Source organism: Hydra vulgaris, chromosome 10, assembly GCF_038396675.1.
Source record: "Hydra vulgaris chromosome 10, alternate assembly HydraT2T_AEP".
NCBI classification, from domain to species: domain Eukaryota; kingdom Metazoa; phylum Cnidaria; class Hydrozoa; order Anthoathecata; family Hydridae; genus Hydra; species Hydra vulgaris.
In genome coordinates, this window is record NC_088929.1 from 45,280,768 (window position 1) to 45,302,224 (window position 21,457).

Consider the following 21,457-nt stretch of genomic DNA (forward strand, 5'->3'; position numbering starts at 1 on the left):
CAACTTTATATTTTTTTCCATGTTTTATTATGTAATCTAAAAAAAAATACATAATTAAAAAATTTTACCAAAATAATAATAACCAAAAATATTTCTTAGTTCGACATAAATGTGACAAGCATTTAAATTACAAAATACACATTGAGGTGAACATTCACAATCAGCAATTTTACATAAAGCATCAAAAACAAAATTACGTTCTTTACAAATCACTTTAAGTAACGTTGTTGAAATCCCAATTTTTTTTGAGACTTTTTTACACTTTTCAAAAGTCTCTTCATTTAACCACCAACCTTGAAAGAACAAATGTCCAAAACTTTCTAATAAAAGTTCTTTTTCAATTTTAAAAATTTTTTCTTCAGAATATTTTTTCAGTTTTTCAGGTTTTAATTTTCGCACTTCTTTTACAAAATTGACAAATTCTTCTTGAGTCATTTCTTCTTGAAACAATTCTTTAAGATGATAATCTTCCAAACTATCTTCTTGAAACAATTCTTTAAGATGATAATCTTCCAAACCATTTTCCAAACAGTGCCATCCATTTATAGAATTCAAATAAGTTTGTCTTATACATTCTAGAAGAAGATTGCCGTAACGAAAAGCATTGTTGTCGCGATCAATAACAGCAAACCTTCCATCTTTATTTTTAACAATTTCAAATTCACAAACCACAACCATTTTTTTATTATGTAATCTAAAAAAATACAATAAAATGATTAAAAAAATGACAATAAAATTTATTTAAAAATGATATTATTGATGACAATTTTTTTTTCCACATTCATTGCATAAATAAGTTTAGTCTTTTGACATTCTTTATGATGACACAATTCTATGTATTGACAAATTGTTGGTGTTGTTGCCATAATGCTGTTTGTTGGTCGAACTATTATTTTTACCATTTTTTTATTATGTAATCTAAAGAGAAAAAAAATTTAATCAAAAAAGGTACTCAAATATTCCATTGTTTTTAAAAAAGAAAGTTGTAATTCTTCGCGAATACGTATTGTTTTTTCAGTCTTGTTGACAAAAGAAAAATGTTTCATTATTTCTTTGCGAATTCAGGGACATTTTTTTCAATATACTCAAACATAGCCAAATCTCTTTCTTTTTGTTTTTCTTTATCTTCTTCTACCTCTATTTTAAGCCATTCAATCTCTTTTTGATTTGTCGTAAAATAATTTGTACATGGCTTGATAATACAGTTGCAAAGTTCTCAATCTGTTTATAAAACCATCTTTTTCAGCATCTTTTCGTATTAAACGGTTCAATTCGTCTACTGCTTCATTGTTGTCGTGAAAATTTTTAAAATCATCACCATATTCAACAAAACATTTTACTATTTTATATTCAGCAGCAACATCTGCGTTACGTTTATCCAACTTTCTATATTTATGAGAGATGTATTTTCCACATTTATAATCTCGAAAGAAATCCATATTTTTTATTAGTTTACCTAAAAAAATACAAAAGTTATTAAAAGTATAAAAAAAAATCAAGTTACTCGATATAAATATTTATAAGAAGAAGCGTAAAACAATTTTTAATTGTTTTTTTAATATTAATCTTTCTTCGTGCTTTGAAATGTAATGAAAATTTTTCATGTCCACGTTTACTTTCATATAAGAGAACAAGGCTTCATCTCTTCTTGCAAATTCTTCCTTTTCTTTTTTTACAATAAATTCGTCTTCTTCAATTGCAGCATTGCAAGTGACAATCATGAAATTGAACATCTCTATTAAAAATTGACGTATATTGAGATATTTTTTGATGAGCTCGTTATTTTTATCTATAATTTCTGTTATTTTATCAAGTTGTCCCACTATACCATCTTGATGTTCGTCATTAGTTAAAAATTCTTTAACAATAACAAAATGAAAATAAAAAACAGGTGATAATTCTTCCAAAAACTCCCACAATTTCCGTTCAGAATGATGTAGTTTGTAACATTTGGTAATCCATTTGATGCGATCTTCAGACCATTTTTCATTATTCATTTTTTAATTAATCTAAATCTAAAAAAAATAAAAAAAATTATACAGATAAATGTTTAAATTCATAATTTAAATCGTTATTACATTCAATATGTTTATAACTAAAAGTTAACAATTCTGAAAAAATTTTTGCAATAGTTTGTAAACTCAATATATAATTATAAACACTACTATTCTTTTCCATTTTTATAGAATCCATAAATAATTTTTCTCTACTACCACAATCAAGCTTAATTTTAGAAAAAATATCCAAATAACAATCTAGTTTATTTAAACTCATAACTTGAATTGCTTGCATAAAAAAACTCTTCATATCATTAACATCTTTGAGCACATTACTAAATGAGTCTGTTTGATACATGTTAACATAAGCGAATATTCTTGATAAACGCCCATATTGTTTTTCATCATGTTGAAAAATACTATCCCAAGTAAAGCGTGTAGGCCAACAATCCATTTTTTATTAGTTTTTCTAAAAAAATAAAAAAATAAAAAAAGAAGAAATGACATAATTTTTACTAATCTAAAAAATAAAAAAATTTTACAAAAAAATATTTTACAAAAAAAAATTATTTTCCAGTGGAACCAAAACCACCCTTTCTTTCTACATCTTTAATCATTGACATTTTTACTTGTCCACAAAAACACCCATCAAATTCTATTACATTTTTTTCAGCTTTAAACATTTTTACAAATCCCATTTGAGCGATGGCATCTCCACGTTTAAACACAACATTTTCTTCAGAATGATTCATCAATAAGACTTTAATTTCGTCTTTATAATCGGCATCTATTATGCCTGGAGCATTGAACACTACCACACCATGTTTAAAAGCAATACCTGATTTTGAATATATTTGTCCTACTAAATTTGAATCCATTTTATCTATATACACTCCAGTATTTACTAAAACACGTTGATGGGGTTGAAGTATAACATCCTTTGAGCTTCTCAAATCAAAACAAGCACTTTCTTTTGTTTCATAAAAAGACCATTCATGAATATCTGTAATTTCAAGTGATTTAAACTCTTTATTTTCCATTTTATCTATCTCGCTGTCTTGTCCAAAAAGATGATAACCTCAAGTTGTTTTTCCACTCTTTTTATATAAAATAGTAGTCATAACAACATTATCTCTATCATTAAAAACAGAATTAAAAGTGTAAAGTACAAAGTTTAAAGTTCATCGTACCACACATTGAACTTTAGACTCTTGATTAAGGGATTAACATTTTTCTAAAAAACTTGTTTAGTACTTGTTTTTTTTTAATCTCTCTTTTCAACTGAAATAGTATAAAAAGAGTTCATTTCCATTTCAAAGTTCATTCACAACACAACAAACATCAAAAAATGACAGAGTTTGAAATTGTTTACTGCAATGATAACAACTATGTTAAATTTGCAGATCTAGCAGCTGCAACTTTGTGGCTCATTGAATTTAAAGAAGAAAAAAATGTGAAAGAAAAACAATATTCTACTGTTCCTCTTAAACCGTTGGCCCAATTTAACTTTAATAAAAAAGAATTGATTTACAAACAAAAAAATGAGGGTTGTGAAATCTTGTTACCATGGCGATATAGAGAAATGTGCGAACTCAACAAAACAAATTATTTGTTGAGATGCGAATTGAAATTGACTAAAGACGACAACACATTTAAAATGAACAAAGGCGAACTCACTTATAATGCGGTGTTTAAATTCAATCATAACAAAATGACCAAAAAAGTATTGGAAAGTTTGATGATGGCTATGGAAGAAGCTCAAAACAAAGCCTATAGGCAAGTAGCTTACCCTAAAACTCGCATATTAAAAACGATCGATTTTAGCAATTTTAGTATACGATTAGCCAAAGAAGAAGACGAAATTTATACTACAGAATATGCAAGACAGTTGGCTATAGAACCCTCTTTTCATAATTCGTTAATTAAAAATGGCGTTTCACGAAATTTAAATCAAAATTTAAAAAGAGCTTCTCTCGAGCTTGCTGAAATTGAAACAAAAAAAACCAAAGTCGAACCAGAAGTACCAGAAGTACCAGAAGTACCAGAAGAAGAAGAATAATTTTTTTTTAAAATAAAAATTTTTGTAATTTTTTTGAATTAAAAAACCTGTTTAATATCAAAAAACTTGTTTTTTTAATCTCTCTCTTTTCCTATATAAAGGGTGAAAAAAACAAAACACTAGTTCATTTGTGAAAGAGAAAATGACTAGCAAACAACTCGACGAAAGTCTTATCAAAGCTGTTCAACTTTTTTATCCAGATAATGAATTACATCCTATGTTGTTTGAATTTCACCATTTAAATAACACGTATGAAGAATGGCAAGACATTATCTTTAAGTATTTAAAAAATTTTAACTTGGAATTAAACTTGGAAGAAGAAAAATTTAAGGATTTATATTATATTTTTATAGCTAAAGACTATGAAAATAGACTTGATTTGTTTGAAAAACCATCACGACGTTATATGAATTTTGTAGAACAAGCACCATCATGGAGAACAAACATGCTCGAAGTATGTCGTCTGATAAACGATGATTTTTTAAATGTTATCAAAACAAGTGTAGAAAAACAACACGAAGAATTAAAAAAACAACTAGAAGACTTTCTTAAAGTATATAAACTTTATTACAAATCAAAAAACATGGAAAAACAAACTTCGTGGAAAAGCAAACTTAAACCCACTTTAAAGTATTATTTTTTGTTTCCTTATCTATCTAACAAATGGGAATATGATCAGTTGAAGAAAAATTGTAAACTGTTAAATTATGTTGTTCCAGCTTGCATGGACCCACTCCCTTGTTTTTCGTTTGACGATAAAGTTTTTCATAATGGTTATTATACCTTATACACACCCGTTCCTATTTATGAATATTTTATACAAAAAAAAGTACATCAAGAAGGAGATAAAGTGTACATTTACAAAGCCTTTGAACGTTGCAATTTTCACGAAAAAAGTTTAATAGAAATGTTTCCCACAGCTCAATGGTTTTTTTTCTTTAAGAGAAACTTTAACATTTCAAAGATTTTATACAGAAAAGAGGACGAAGTTTATAATTATGAAAACGACAAAATAGTATCGAAACAACCTATTCACACAAACAATCATTACACCAAATATTATGTGACTGCGGAAGAAGGATTATAAACAAGACAATTTTTTTTTATTTTTTATTTTTTTCCATATCAAAAAGTTGATATACAAGATTATTTATTTTAAATATATTTTCAAAACATTCACAAGTGTCTTTTTTTAATATGTAAATACATTGAATGTTGTCTTTTATAAATTTAATAAAATTAAAATATTCATCGTCATAAACGTTGCCATTTATTGTAAATCCGTTTACATAATCTTCCAAATACAATGAAAACATCAATGTTTCATATCGAGGGCAGTGATGACAAGCATTTGTTTTATCTTTGACATTTGAAAAATGTTCCAAGCATTTATCTTCGTTATTGACATACATAGGCAAAAGAGAGATTTTTGGAAAGAACCACTGATTTAAATCAAACGAGAGTATTTTAAGCTCATTTATCGCATTTAACACATCTTTTTCCATGCAACCACCTTTATAAAATACAAAGTTTCGTTCATATTTTGAAAATTTTTCTTTTAAATAATCGATCACAGATGCGCAAAATATGATTTCACTTGTGTATTTAAAACTAGGATAGTACTCTAACCCATGTATGTTGTTTTGACAGTAAAAAAATACTTTTTTATATTTTTCATCTAATTTGTGATAATTAACACACGGAATGACTTGCGTGTGAAAATATGTTTTATCACCGATGGATCGTAAACACAATTCTCTAACACAATTTTTTCCCCACTGATGTCGTTCAGTGTTGGTTATAAATTCCAAATCTAACAACCACAACTAGAAAAAAAAATGCTTTTTTATTAAAAAAAGAAGCGTATTCTTTTAATAAAACGAATAAAAAAGTATAAAAAAACAAATTTTTTTAAAAATATTTTTTTTTTACATTTTTAATTAAAAAAAATGAATCGCGTTGATAGCATCATTAAAAAAATTCACAACAATTGCGCAGTGTGCGCGCTCGATGAAGTATCTAAAAGATATAAATATTACGAACACAAGTCTGGAAATTCTTCACCTTCTTCGGATTACGTAGAAGAAGAACATTTTACAGATAAAAATTCGTTTGAATTTTTACAAAATGTACTCAAATCTAAAAGGATAACATTAAATTCTTACAGTATTGAAAAATGTTTTAAAAACAGCGAATTTAATAATTTACTCGAAAATCCTCAACTTTGTTCTGTTCATCTCAACTACTTTGATGATTTGAAAGAAACCTATGGCGAACCTTATGTAATAGAACTCTATAAAACCAAGCTTACTCTTTTGCTGCTAGAAAGAAAAATCAAACCACCTATGATTCTAACAGAAGGCGATCAAACTGACGGTTTTGTGGATACGTTTACTTCAAAAGTAATACCTACCATTACTTCTTTGATAAAAAAACTAGATGATGCTTTAAAAAAGAAGTCTGTTAAAAGAAACATTGAAGGAATTATAAAGGAAGGAACCGCCGATAAAAAAACTTTATTTGTTAATATATTACACGCTGTTGTAACACTATTTATTGCGAGTTTTTTTAATTTAGAAAAAGAAGAATAAAAAAAAAATGGCTACTGATGATTCTTTGTCTCGTTTTTTTAAAAATTCAGAATTTAAAAATTATTTTATAGGAATATATGCTTTTGACGAACTAAGTCAAACAAAAACACACATTCATATTATTCAACAAATGAAAAAAAATGGTTCCTTTATCATTTACAACAATGAAACTACAAAAGACGCAGGTCAACATTGGAGAGTGTTGATGAAAATAGACAAGGGTCATTTTTTTTGTTTTGATAGTTTAGGTGAAGAAAGTGTATTGCAACAAATTCCAATTCATTTAAGATTTAATAAATATTTGTTTGAAGCAGTAGAAGAAGTGAATAGCAATATACAAATCAACACGATTAACATTAACTACAACGAAATTGAAATTAATTCTTATATACGACAATCCAATCATTTTCCTACAGAATGGACAGCAGAAAATCGTGAATTTTATTGGTTTACCAAATTTATTTTAAAATATAGCGAAATTACTGGTAATCAAAATGTATTTTTTTCATACAATAAATTTCCTTTTCAATGGAATGATAGTAGTTTATGTGGTGCATTTGCCGCTTATTTTGTAGCTCTAGTCTTTCGCAGCGAAAATGTATTATATACAGATCAAATATATTTACCTTCGTTGTGCAGACTGTTAAACCATTATTTTTTTGAAGTAACAACGCTTCATGCCTCTTCACTAGTTCAAATAAATCTTTATTCATTTTTTCAGTTTATTAAACACGAACTCTTTCCACACCTTGATAACACTGCTAAACAACTGTTTGAAAAAGACATGCAGTTGCATTTTTATATGAAAAAACAGGAAAATCTGGAACGTGATCTTTTGTCTATGAAAACAAAACAAATTCCTTTACATTATGATATTTACGAAAAACAATTATTAGCTCAAAATGCTGCTAAAAGATTTTTAAAAGATGCAGGATTCTTAAGAACAAATTATGAAGGTACGTGGGGTAAGTTATCCCTATTGGATATTCAAGCCATTCCAGCTGTGATGAACGAGGAAAACATTTATTACATGATGCAAAATGAAATGGATAGAATTTACGCAAACAATTATACGCGATTAAAGACTGCCAATCAATTTTTAGATGTACCTATTGATGATGTCATGACTAAAAAAGAAATAAAAAGGCAGATTGCTCTGAATTTAATATAAACAGAATGAAGAGAACAGCACACACGCTATTAGAAGAAATCGTAGAAGAAAAATGCACCACGTGCAACGGATATGGTGAACTGTTTTTCGTTGTTTTAAAAGAAAAAAAAAATCAACATTTGTTAAAAAACTGCACTATCCACGTTGTAAATCAAGAAGTATGGATTTTTAATACTGTTACCAAAAGATCTGCAAAAATACATCTTTATAAAATAAATTGTTTAACTTGCAAAGGAAAAAAAACTATTCTAATAAAACGATATAAAAAGAAACGAGAACAAGAAAAAAGAAACAATTTGTTATATGTACATATTTATTCATTTAATGAATTAATATAATATTTTACAACTTTTTTTTTAATATACTTCAAACACTTTATCCGGAGGCATATAAGGGTTGGCAGGTTTTGTAACAACAGGAACAGGAGGCGTTTTTGTTTTTTTGCCTTTCCACGCTTTTTTTATACTGTATAACAGCGAACCCACTTGCAATGCGTTAGTTACATTTTTAGGCGTGATAAAATCGGCTAATCCTCTTCCTCTTCTGCGTATTCTCTTTCTATGACTTTTACGTCTTTTTGATCTCAAATATCTTTTTCGCTTAAAAGCCATTTTTGTTGACAATGCTCAACATAAACTAAAAAATGTTTCAAAGGAAGTTTAAAAGTTTCAAAAGGAACTTCTTCATATATAAACTCAATAATAAATTCATCGTTGAAACGTGTTACTTTAATAATTATTCCCCGTTGGTAATGATGCGTCAATGAAAAATCACCCTTTGCTTTACTATTTGTTTTAAACAGTGAAATATAAAAATCTTGTAATTTTGCAAACGTTAATTTTGCAAACCTCTCTAAATAATCATTCATTTTTTTATGTCTGCTTCTTCGAGTTAATTTTGCAAAGCTCTCTAAATAATCATTCATTCTTTTATGTCTGCTTCTTCGAGTTGCCAAACATTAAATGTCTCTTTAATAACATCAACAAAGTCTTCATAATTCATTTCAAATGTGGAACAAATGTGGTTGATTTCACCATAAAAAAATTCAATATGGGCTTTATTATTATCACGAGTTACTTTGATTTGTTTACTTGCATCCAAACGAAATACTAATTTAAAATCGCCTTTAACATGTTTTAAAATATCGCTAGCTTCAAACTTGGAAGCTTCTACATTCATAACTGTGTTATAAAATTCGTTTAAACAAGTTTTAAACTCCATTTTTTTTTTTTGTTTATTTTCAAATGAATATTTTTTCTTCAAATGAATTTTTTTTATTTCAAAACAAACAAATTTATAGTACTTTTTTTAAAAAAAAACAGAAAATACACTATCAAATATTTTTTTTATCAATATATTTTTGGTATTTTATTACCAATATAAAAAACACCGTCATATACATGTGATATGCTATATATTTTATTTATAATATCAAAATCTAATATAAATCCACCAAAAAAAGTAGATGTTTTTGTGTGTCCATTTTCTTTATCTCCGCTGATAATTTCAACAACACCGTTTTCATATTCGTACGTAAGAATATAATCGCCATAAGCACTTGTGTCTGTACGTAAATTTTTGAGCTTTTGACTCTGTTTTTCATTATCTTTCAATAACCAAAGACACTCTTTAATATTTTCTTCAACATAATCTCGAAATTTTTGCACAAAACATTTGTCACAATATTTTTTAATGTGACTTTTTCTTTTGGCGTGTTTACACACTATTGAATTCATTTTCTTTTGTAAATGAACGTTTTTACAGAATTGAGCTATTTTATACATGTTTTTTAATCCGATTAAACTATAGTTTTAAACAAATCACCAATTAAAGGAATACCTCCTAATAGGTTGCCAAGAAAACCTTTACCACGCTTTCTATAACTACGTTTTCGTCCTTTACCAATTAAAGAATGATAAGGTCTAGGATTAGGTTTCGATTTTCGATGAACAAAAATATATCTTTTAGCATTTCTATGCCCTCTATGTCTTCTATGTCTCATTTTTTAATAAATATTTCTGTGTTTATCGCGATCTACTTTTGTTAAAACAAAACGATATATCGGTTTTCCTACTCGATTCATTTCGCGATTTTGTTTATTATTTATATACTTGCTTTTTGTTTTTCGATAACACATCAGTGCTTTTCTACAATATTGACGCTTTATTTTTTTTAAATTTTTCTTAACTCTTCTACGTCTTAGAGTTCTTAGTTCTGTATTATTGGGATCAGTTAACTCGTTTTCATCAAAAGAGGTCCTATCAAAAAATTCAAAAAAAGCATCCCTATGAAAAGGCCATTTTCCATCTACTGTATATTTGGGTAATTTAGATGTATATTTAGGTCTCAAATTGCTTTTATAAGAAGGTGTTGAAAATAAATTCCGTCTTACAATCATACGGGAAAAATCAATATCATCTGCAGCCATTTTTGTCTTTTTTTTTAACTTTAACTTTTTTGACTTTAACTTTTTTTTGACTTTAACTTTTTTTCGACTTGTATTTTTTTATATCTTTTTTTTTTTTTTACAATATAAAAAACATAGTGTCACCCTGACACAACCTTACTTATTCTGTCTTTACTTTATCTTAGTAGGCCTACTTACTTGTGTTTTTTTCTTACAGTCTTTATTTTTTTTTTATACGGCCGTATTTTTTCTTACTTACTTACTTAACCTTACTTAGTCCTTACTTAACTTACTTAGTCCTGACTTAGTCCTTAGCCTGCTTACTCACACACTCGTTCTCACATCACTAATTCTTTCGAGTTAGTGTTTTCACTCGACACACTCACTAATTCTTTCGAGTTAGTGTTTTCACATTGAACTTTCTATACTTTCTAGACGCACTCACTAATTCTTTCGAGTTAGTGTTTTCACATTGAACTTTCTATACTTTCTAGACGCACTCACTAATTCTTTCGAGTTAGTGTTTTCACATTGAACTTTCTATACTTTCTAGACGCACTCACTAATTCTTTCGAGTTAGTGTTTTCACATTGAACTTTCTATACTTTCTAGACGCACTCACTAATTCTTTCGAGTTAGTGTTTTTACATTAAACTTTCTATACTTTCTACTACCCTCAACGAGAATCGAACCCACGACGGTCTAATGGCATGGCGTTTGAAACATAGTGCGGCGAGCGAATGCACTATGCTACGTCGACGTATTGGTTCATAAAGTTTTGAATTTATTTAACATGTTGTTTTAACACTTATCACAGAGTTTTTTTCTTCGCAGTGTTTTTAAAAAGTTGTTTACTCCGTATTTTAATCTTTTTAATCTTGTTCATAAAAGCGTTATTATAACTTTCTAAATTTAACTAACATGACACAGCATTTTCTTTTCATTGAATAAAGTTGCATCACTTTAGCTTTTATTTCGCGTTAATCTGTAGAGATTAAATTTTATACATAAAAAGCGTGTTTTTTTTGTTAACAAAATCAAAAATGACAAAAACATTAACAAAACGTTCGATTAAAAAAACAAAATATTTTTTTAACGATGAAGTCGTCGGAAAAGAAATAAATTTTAAAGAAAACGAACTATCTTTAGAAGAAGAACCAGAAATCATAAGCGATGACGATTCGGTTATAATAATAGAAGATGAAGACGCAATATTGGATTTTAATATTTTTATAAACGACCCAGACAAAATAGACTTTGTCGTAAAAAATCAAACTGTTGAACCTCCAAAAGAAAAAGAAACCTCCTCTGAAAAAGAAATAGACGAAGCTCCATTAGAATTTGCAGAAGCACCGGTCAACAAAATAAAAGTTTGTTTTTTAATATTTTTTACACTTTTTCATTATTTCTTTTCTTTACACATAAGATTTTTTTATATATTTTTTTAGAAAAAAAGCAAGTCATATAAACGACGCAATGCTATAAGAAAACTAAATTATTTAATAAAAAGAAATGTTTACAATTTGTAAATATATTATTTTTGTCTATTTTTTCGTCGTATATTTGCTTCTTTTAATTGATGTTTAATATCGACATAGGATTCAGCAGTATGAACCCAACGTTTTATTCTTTTGCCAACTCTTCCAAGTTTACGATTTGTTTTATTATCTTTATATCTGTTATTTGTTCTTCGTAAACACGATAATATTCTTTTACAATTGCTCGGTAAATACTGATTTTCAGTCTGTGTCGATGTTGAACTTTGTTTTCTACTTGTTTGTGTTTGAACTGCTTTTTTTGTTCTAGGAACTGTTGTTTTTGTACGTGCCATATTGACAGTGTTTAATGATCTAGGAGTATACCTTATTTTAGGCATTTTATAAAAAAAATGATATTTATAACTATTTATAATTATTACAATAAAATAAAGAGTATTTATTTCTAAATAAACCTATTTTTTTTAGTTTTAATAATGAGATATATAACAATAAACAATATAAAATATGAAGTGTTTAGCGATACTATCAACGATCAATTTTTCATTATTCAAAATGAAAAAAAAAAAACCCATCAGTCTAGTATTTCCATACGACGCAAAAAGAGGTAATTGTTTTTTATGGTTTTTTTTCATTTTTATAAGAAAAATTATTATTTTTTAAAATACTATTTTTTTTCTAGAAAAAGAAATGCAAAAACTTAGAGACTTTAAAAACTTTGTCAGACAAAATTTTGTAGATGAAACAAGATTTTCTCGCACTCGTCGTAAGTTTTTTTTAACTTTACTATTTTTTCTTATTAAAAAAATTCATTTTTTAAAAAAATATTTTCTTTTTTTAGATAATCCCTATCCACGTTCACCACCATCACCATCACTACTATCGCCACTATCACCACTATCACCACGTTCGCCACCACAAACACCACCAGAACCCAATAGGGAAGTAGGTCCTTCTCACTGGGACTACTCTCCTCGTAAGTTAAACTTGAACCTTTTTTTTATTTTATTAAAAAGTATAAATATTTTTTAATATCCCCTTTGTCTGTTTTTTTTTAGAGAGTCCAGATCCTGAAAATACAGAAAGCGAAATTTTATGAGCTTTTGTATATATTTTTTTATAGAAAAAAATTTTTTTTTAGTTGTTATTACTATTTTGTTATTACTATTATATATATATATACATTACTATTTTTTTTGTTATTACTATTTTAATATTTGTCGTTTTTGTTAAATTTAAAATTAAAAAAGTATTAATTTTTTCTTTATATTTTTTTTGCTTATTTGAATTTTTACATTTTTTATTACAATATTTTTTAATACAATAGAATTTTACATCATTTTTTAATACAATAGAAAAAAAATGTACAAACAAATAATAAATACAATTTCAAAACAATTAAATCACCATTGGAAACAATTAGCGATTGATCTACACTTTAAAAGACACATTATTAAAAAAATTGACGTGAATTATATAAAAAACTTTGACAAAATTAAAAAAATTTTAATTCTTTATTTAACGCAACACAAAGATAAAAAAAGAGCTTTAAATCATTTATATTATGTAATAACAAGATGGGAAATTGAAACCGACAAGCAAGAACTTTTATTTAATTTATTACAATGTAAATTAGTTTTATTTAATATTTAATGTTTTTATATTTTTTAGCATAAAATAATGAATTTTACACGATTAAAACTAAAAATAGCACAACATTTACAAACACATTGGCAAACGTTAGCCGAATATCTGGACTACAAAAACCGTGATATCGTATGCATACAAACTGATTATCGTGATACTAACGAAAGAATGATGAGACTTTTAAATTTAATTTATCAAAGAAAAGGAACCGAATTCGAAGCAGCTCGTGCTTTATATGATGCGTTATGGACATGGTCAGTTGACATGACAACAAAACAAAATAATTTAGAACTATTAAAAAATATAGAAGAAACTATGAAAATAATTGAAAACTATATATTACAATAATTTTTTTATAATTTTTTTGTAATTTTTTTATTTTTTTTAGCAAACTAATATATTTAAAAAAAATGAAACAATACGTCAAAAAATGTGGATGGTAAGTTTTGTCATTTGTTTTTTCTTTGTTTTTTTTTTATAATTTTTTTATATTTTTTTCTTTTTTTTCTTTTTAGTTATGTAGATTATATTAACAAAGAGAGTCTTTGCTATCACGAGTTGTTATTGACAAAAGAAGAAGAACAAGATTTGGAAGAACTTATGGAAATGGAAGAATTAACAGAGGAAGATTATGAAAAATATTTAGTTCAATTAGTACAAGAAATGGAAGAAGAAGAATCAGATGATATTGAAGAACTTAAATTACAAATGTTGGAAGAAGAAATGGAAAAAGAAGTGGAAGAAATAGAAAAAGAAATGCATGAAATCTTAGATGAAATGGATTGGGAACAATACGTTATAGACGTTATGAATAAAATGGACAACTTACCAGAGCTTTATTTATAATTTTTTATTTATAAATATATCTTTTTTTTAGTCAAATAAAATAACAAGCATCACTTTTTAAATAATAAACTCGACAACAAGAACACCATGGTTTGAAATTGCTTTTTATCATAAACTTTTTATCGTATTGCAGCATAAGACGAACTGTTGTAATAAAATGAGATCACTTTATTTTGTAATTTTTTTTCATCGTATTGCATCATAAGACGAACTGTTGTAATAAAATGAGATCACTTTATTTTGTAATTTTTTTTCTTTTTTTTTAGACAACTAAAAAAATGAATAATAATGATGATTATGAAGATATGTTTCCTGGGTTTGGTGATTATTTAAACGAAGAAGAAAAAGAAATAGAAAATATAACTTTTAACAATATATTTGAAGAAGAAGAAGAATTTATTGAAAAGAACCTTATTTATATTTTTATTCTTTTATATGTTTTATTGAGCAATTTTGTTTATTTATTAATTCTTTTATGTTAAAAAAGACATGTATATTTTTTTATATTTTTTTATATAAATAAATGTTTTTTTTTCAGCAACTAATAAAAAAAATGTCAGCCAACATATATCCTTGCTGTTTTTGCGACAAAGAATTTAGTGCAAAAGAACTTTTACAGCATCAAGCAGATTGTTCTACAGAACAATACTCCCACGAATGTTTCACCTGTAAAAAAAAGGTACAAGATTTGTTAAACCACGAATGTGATTACGAATTTCTAGATATACAAAAAATATGTTTTTTTTGTAATACCAAAATCGATGATCAAGATTATTATGAGCACTCTGTCATCTGCTTTCAATATTATAAAGAGCAACAAAATCGTTATTTGAACCAAGTCGTTCAAGACGAAAAGAAAAATTTAAATTATTTGAATCTTTCTATGAATCAAATCATGATTAAAATGAAGAGTCTTCAAGAAAAAGAAATTAAAAATCTAAAAGAAGAAAACGACAAACTTCAACAAACTCTAGCAAAAACGAACCAAGAAATGGCAGAATTAAAAAGTCTCTGTTATGACAACATGTTGGTTTTAGCAAATCAACAAGATACAGAACATCTCAAACAAGAAATAACAAAACTTTATCATATTGCAGAAGAAAATAGCACAGAATTCTTAGCTTTAAAAAATTCCATTCAACAACCTAAAGAAGTCAAGGTAATTCAACACGTTTTTAAAGACACGCAATTGATCAAACTCGATCAAATGAATCTCAGACTGTTATCAGATGAAACATTTTATTCAGAACCCATTTACACATCAGAAGGATACCGTTATCGAATAAAAGTGTATACACGAAGTACCGTCATCAACAATCTAGCCATTTACTTTCAATTGTTAAGAGGTGACTTGGACGATGGTTTACAATGGCCTTTTACCAAAAATGTTAATATCACCTTGAGAAATAAAGAACAATTTTTTACTCGTACTACTACCAACAATAATTATCTTCAACTTTTAGACGACAGTTCATTTGATAAACCTACCACTGAATATAATGTGGCTGTTGGTTATAAGAATTTTATTTCACACGAAGAACTAAAACCATTTATTATTAACAATAATTTATTTATTACGATTAGTATACAATAACATATTTTATGTAAAAAAATGTATTTATCCTATTTTTTAAAATGTTTTTTTTTGTACTTTATCTAACATTATTAACCCTTATTTTTTTTTAGATTAACTAATAAAAAAAAATGAATACCATTGATATATTCAGAGAAATTAGTTTGGAACTAACAACCAACAACGTGCAATCTATCAAATTCTTACTCAGAATACCATTAGGAATCAAACAAACTTTAAAAAATGGTTTGGATATGATAGAATACTTTAAAGATCATACTATTCAAAGTGAACATGGTCATCTTTACGAATCATTAGAAAGTAAATTGGAATATCTACTTGTATTATGTAAAACAATTCATCGAAATGATATTTTCAACAAATACAAAAATAAAATACCACGTCTTCCTAGTTACGAAGAATGCGTTGTTAATAATCCACCTGTATATGCATATCCAAGTGCAGTTGTAGAAGCAAAACAACAAGAACTATTTCATTTATATAATCCAAAACCAGCTAAAGCACCTGAATGTGCACAAGAATTCATTTAACTCTTTTTTTTTTAGGAAAAAAAATTTTTTACTTGTATAACTTTTTTTACTTGTATTAACTTTTTTTACTTGTATAACTTTTTTTACTTGTATTAACTCCATTTGTAAACTTTTTTTTTTTTTTTAGACAACTAATTAAAAATAATGGGAAGCAACTGGGGAAATATTAGAAGAATACTTGATAAAGAAGAAATTACACTTCGTCACTTTTTACAAAGACTTCATCAACAAATGGCACGAGAAAAAAAGTTTATAGAAATAGACAAAGAAACAAGAAAAGCTAGTCATTATTTAGAATTCAACATTCTTTCTTATATTAAAAACTTTGAAAAACAAACAGTCATCTGGTTTAGTCCAGAAGAACGTCATTTTTCTTATTATCAATTTATTTTCGACAGTTTTAGTTTGAATCACTTTAACAGATTTACCCGTGAAATTCAATCACAACTTAGCTTGAAAGATTTGAGCAAAAGAACTTTGGCTTATCGACGAATTTATTTAGAATTTCAAGAGTTGCAAAAGAAAATTATTTCTTTATTTGATAAAACCAAACTACCACATAGCAAATGGAAAGATAAAGATAATATTCGTTTGTTATTTTACAGCTTTCATTCCATTGTTGATTTTGAATTTGATTCCTATTTTAATATTTTTAATAATCGTTTATTATTTTTTAATCTTCAAAGAGAATATCTTTACAAATTATTTCATATACTTTTCACAGAAATATCTTATTTTGCTGATCCAAATAAACAACTGGAAATACATTTAATACGAAAATTATATCGTTTAATCATGGAATATATAAATTGGTCACAACAACAATATTTTTATACTATTGAACCTTGTTTTATTCATTTTCAAATTGTAAAACACTATTTTTAATTTTTTTTAATTTTTTTTTTAGTTAACTAATAAAAAAAATGCAAAGAAGTAAGCACTTTTATGAATACGACATTATCCACATTGTGAATTGGTTTACATCCGAAACAAAAAATAACATGGATGTAGACTTGAAAACGTTAAAAGATTTGTGTAAAAGAAAATTGGCATATAGAAGAATTAAAATCGAATTTGAATTATTAAAAGAACAGCTTGGAAATTTATATATTTATGATGATGAAAACAAATCTTTTTATATTTGTGACTTTTCTTATGATTACGACATTAGTTGTTTATTAAATCATAATTCATTTTATTGGGTACAAAGAAAAATTATATATCCTTTATACGAAATGTTTAGATCGCACTATAATAATCGTTATATTAAAAATGAACAACTTGATTTTTTTTATAATTGTATTAGAAAATACATTCAATGGGCAATAGATCAATATTATTATATTCGTGAAAATAATTTTGTACATTATAATGATATCATTTTATATTTATAGACAAACTAATAAAAAAAATGAAATACGGTTACAGCAAAAGAAAGCCAAACAAAAAAGTGAAAAAACAAATGAAAGGTATATTTTTTTTCTGTATTTATTTTTATCATTAAAATTTTTTATTAATTCTATTTTTTTGTTTTTTTACAGCCATGTATGCCTACTATTTTACAATAAATAAACATTCGTTAAACCACTCAGATACAATTAACCGAAGATACTTTTGTATTAAACAATGTGGCGTATGTCAAGCGTGCTACTTGAAAAAAAATGATTAACTTTTTTATACAGAAATATATATTTTATTGCATATTTGTGTCTTTTTTTTTTATTGTATATTAATGTCTTTTTTTTATTCTTTATTTTTTTACTTTTTTATAACAATTTCTATTTTTTTCTAACATTCTTTTTCTTTAGATATAAATAAAAAAAATGAATTCAAATGAAAACTGGGAAGATGATCTCACTGATTCCACATTCGAGCTACCACCACCAAATATAAAATTTAAAAAAATGAATGCGAAATTAAAAGGATTAGCCTTCGAGAAATGCTTGGAAGACGAGCTAGAAAAAATAAACATTAATAAGAAAAAAACTTCTATAAACGAATATATAAAAGCGAACTTTTCTATTCACAAATCATAAACTTTTTTTAATTGAAATTTTTTATTGTACTTTTTTTATTAACATTTTTTTTTGTACAACTATTTTTATAAATAAAAATTTTTTTTTAGCTAACTAATACAATGTGTGGAAATCGCAATTGTACTGTCAAAAACACAATCCAATTAACTGGTGAAGAACTGATATTTGTCTTGATGTCTGCAGAAAAATATCAAAAATCATTTTTTGAAGAACTCGACATTTATAATCATTATGTCACCATCGGAAAACAATATTATCCAAACATGACATTTGAAAACTTTGTCAAAGAAAAATATCCTATTTTCAGAGAAAAAAATAAATCAATATTGTAACATTTTTTAACTGTAACAGTTTTTATAAAATAAAAAATTTTTTTGACACCTGATCTTTTTTTTGCGCGCATGCGCCACCTTTTTTTTTTTTTGAGACCGGGAAATTTTCATCACTTTCATTCGGTTTATTTCAACTTTTTTTTACACGGGCCGCGGTTTTAACGTTTTATTTTTTACACGGTCGGTGACACTGAATCTGAGTCTGACTCTTACAAGAATTGTAACTTACGTTATCATCAAACATAAACAAGCGTTGAAAAATAAATTTCATGATAACCATTAAAGTAATCCCCATGTAAAAGCAAGTTGTGTTAATATTATGAGCACAACTTGTCTTGGCGCTTTGGGATCACCTTAACGGTCAAAAAATAAATTAATATTATCAACTTTTTTTTTAATGTTTTGGCTTTAACGAAGTCCTTGCATAATACTCATAAACTAGTTAATCATTTCTTATTGACATTCAGTTCATGATCAATCCAAAAAGTTAATTATAAAGAAAAAACTTTTGTAAAAAAGAAAAGTCAAAGTTGAAATGAAAAAAAAATTTATAAGTAATACAAACATTTTAAAGTAGCTTGAATTAATTTTGTTAAATTTTTTTTTTTCCTCCTTAAACATTGTGTGGAAATTTTAGCAGTAAAAAAAATTGTAAAATAAAGCGCTTTTAAATTTTTAAATAAATTTAAATAAAATTTAATTAAATAAATTTGTATTAAAAACATTTTTATCAAAAATTTTGTATTAAATTTTTTTTTTTAAAAACAGTTAATAGAAAAGAAATCATTTATTTAACTTTCTTTTTTTTTTATCCAATAAAAAAAATATACAACAAATATTTTTTAAAACAACTAATTACAACTTAATGTTTTCCACTTTAACTTTTCAAAAACTGTTCTAAATGACTGTCTAAATAAACTAATTCAAATAATTTTTGCGTAACTTAATTTGCTTAACTCTTAAATAAAATTGCCATAAAAAGTGTCCTTGTGCTTTCTAACAAGGCTTGCAAGTTTGGTGTATATATATATATATATATATATATATATATATATATATATATATATATATATATATATATATATATATATATATATAAAATAGTGGAGGGTACCTTAGATACTTTATACGACCCCAAAGCCCTTTGTTTGCGCATACATAAAACTTCTTTAAATATATATACAAATTAGAATTTTAAAAAATTTAAATTAAATATATCAATGTGTGGGTTTAGTCGAGAGGATTTCACTAAGGGAACGGTCGGCGGATACCCAAGTTCGATTCCCGCAAGAATTCTACCGAAACTTTTTTTGTTTCAATAATGAATCAAATAAAAATAAACTATACTTAAGGCGGACGTTTTTTTCAGCCACCCCTCTTTAAGTAAAAAACCAGTCTTACGTGAGATCAGTAATATTGAAAACAATGGCTAAAAACCAGTGCCGAGGGTAGGCTACTTATACCCCTTAATTGGAGGGGAGGGGGAAACAGAAAATTTTGTGCTCTTTTGCTATTTTAAGAAACTTTTTAATTTAACAAAACCTAGCGGTCAAATTTGGAAGATTTTGAGACTCTAATGACATGTTTTCTTGGGGGGGGGGGATTCCGACCCATCAACCACGGCCCTGCTAAAACCTGTTTTTTGATGACTCAAAAAATGGGCCTTACTCAGGGCCAGTATATAAGGGGTGGCATATGTGCATGGGCCCCTGCAGGATTTTTTGATGTTTCAGATAAAACACCTTCACACACCATGCAAACTCCAAATTTAAATTTGTTTATATGCCAAATGAGGTGGCCTTGCAAAAATTTAGAATAGTCGAGGCCTAGGAACAAAAAACCCTAAAACGTTTGCCTCCCCCGTTCCCTGCCCAAACTTGAGGGAAATATGTAGCAAAATTTTCTACTTTAGGATCTATAACTTAATTAAAATTTATCGACAAATTTTAATTTTTGTAGAAAAATATTGTAAATTACAAAAGTTATGACCTTTTTTAGTGCACTAACGTATGGGCAGAAGAGGGCAAGCGTTTTAGGGCTTTTTGTTCACAGGCCTCCACCATCCCGATATTTTGCAAGGCCTTCTCATTTGACATAGGTAAAAACAAATTTAAGTTAGGAGTTTGTACGATGTGTGAATGTGTCATATCTGGAACATCAAAAAATTCTAAGGGCACCCATACATGTGTGGGCATAGAGGAAAACTATACTCTCTACTCCATATACCAAACATCTTTTTATGTTGGCAAACTAGAAACTTTAGTCAGAATGTAACTTTTCTACTGATTAGCTGGTTAACTGTGATTAATTAGAAAATCGAAGTACGTACTTTTAAATTTAATCCTCCCCTCCCCCCCCCCCCATACGCTTTCTAAAGACCTTCCCCCTCCCCCCTATGAGCGTACGTACTTTATGGACGACCCCTAATGCGTCATATGTCAAACCTAAAATAAAAATTGTAACGGATAAGTAGACATCAAAAATAAAAAATAAAAACTGGAAAATAATTTATCTGCTTTTCGGTAACCTGTTGTCATACTGCAGTTGCTTTCACGATGCAGTTTGTCGGTGTTGTTTTATGACGTTGTTTCATGTTAGATGTATATTTGACAATATGTTGGCGGAACATCTTGATTTAGCCTAAGATTACCTATACAATGAAAAACTTGACCACCTATTCTTAAACATGGCAGCCCATGATTCTTGGGTTGAACTACATTAGGTTTAAATGAAGCAAAAGAAAGACAGGCA

The 21,457-nt window shown here is 26.9% G+C and overlaps 2 protein-coding genes across 9 annotated transcripts in view; both read left to right on the forward strand.

Moving 5' to 3' along the window:
• LOC136085996 (adhesion G-protein coupled receptor G4-like) overlaps positions 1 to 21,457 on the forward strand; it is a 284,829-nt gene that overhangs the window by 222,173 nt on the left and 41,199 nt on the right. The window lies entirely within an intron of this gene.
• LOC136085994 (proline-, glutamic acid- and leucine-rich protein 1-like) lies at positions 10,391 to 18,700 on the forward strand. 4 transcript variants are annotated; one of them, XM_065808120.1, is made up of 5 exons: positions 10,391 to 12,328; positions 12,404 to 12,487; positions 12,563 to 13,807; positions 13,884 to 17,807; positions 17,880 to 18,700. In XM_065808120.1, the coding sequence occupies exons 1-3, from the start codon at positions 12,229 to 12,231 to the stop codon at positions 12,751 to 12,753; spliced, it is 375 nt and encodes a 124-aa protein (XP_065664192.1). In that variant the 5' UTR covers positions 10,391 to 12,228; the 3' UTR covers positions 12,754 to 13,807; positions 13,884 to 17,807; positions 17,880 to 18,700. The 4 variants fall into 4 exon arrangements, with proteins under 4 accessions (XP_065664192.1, XP_065664193.1, XP_065664190.1 ...); XM_065808121.1 differs by lacking the exons at positions 10,391 to 12,328; positions 12,404 to 12,487 and having other exon boundaries at positions 13,009 to 13,807; XM_065808118.1 differs by lacking the exons at positions 10,391 to 12,328; positions 12,404 to 12,487 and having other exon boundaries at positions 13,038 to 13,807.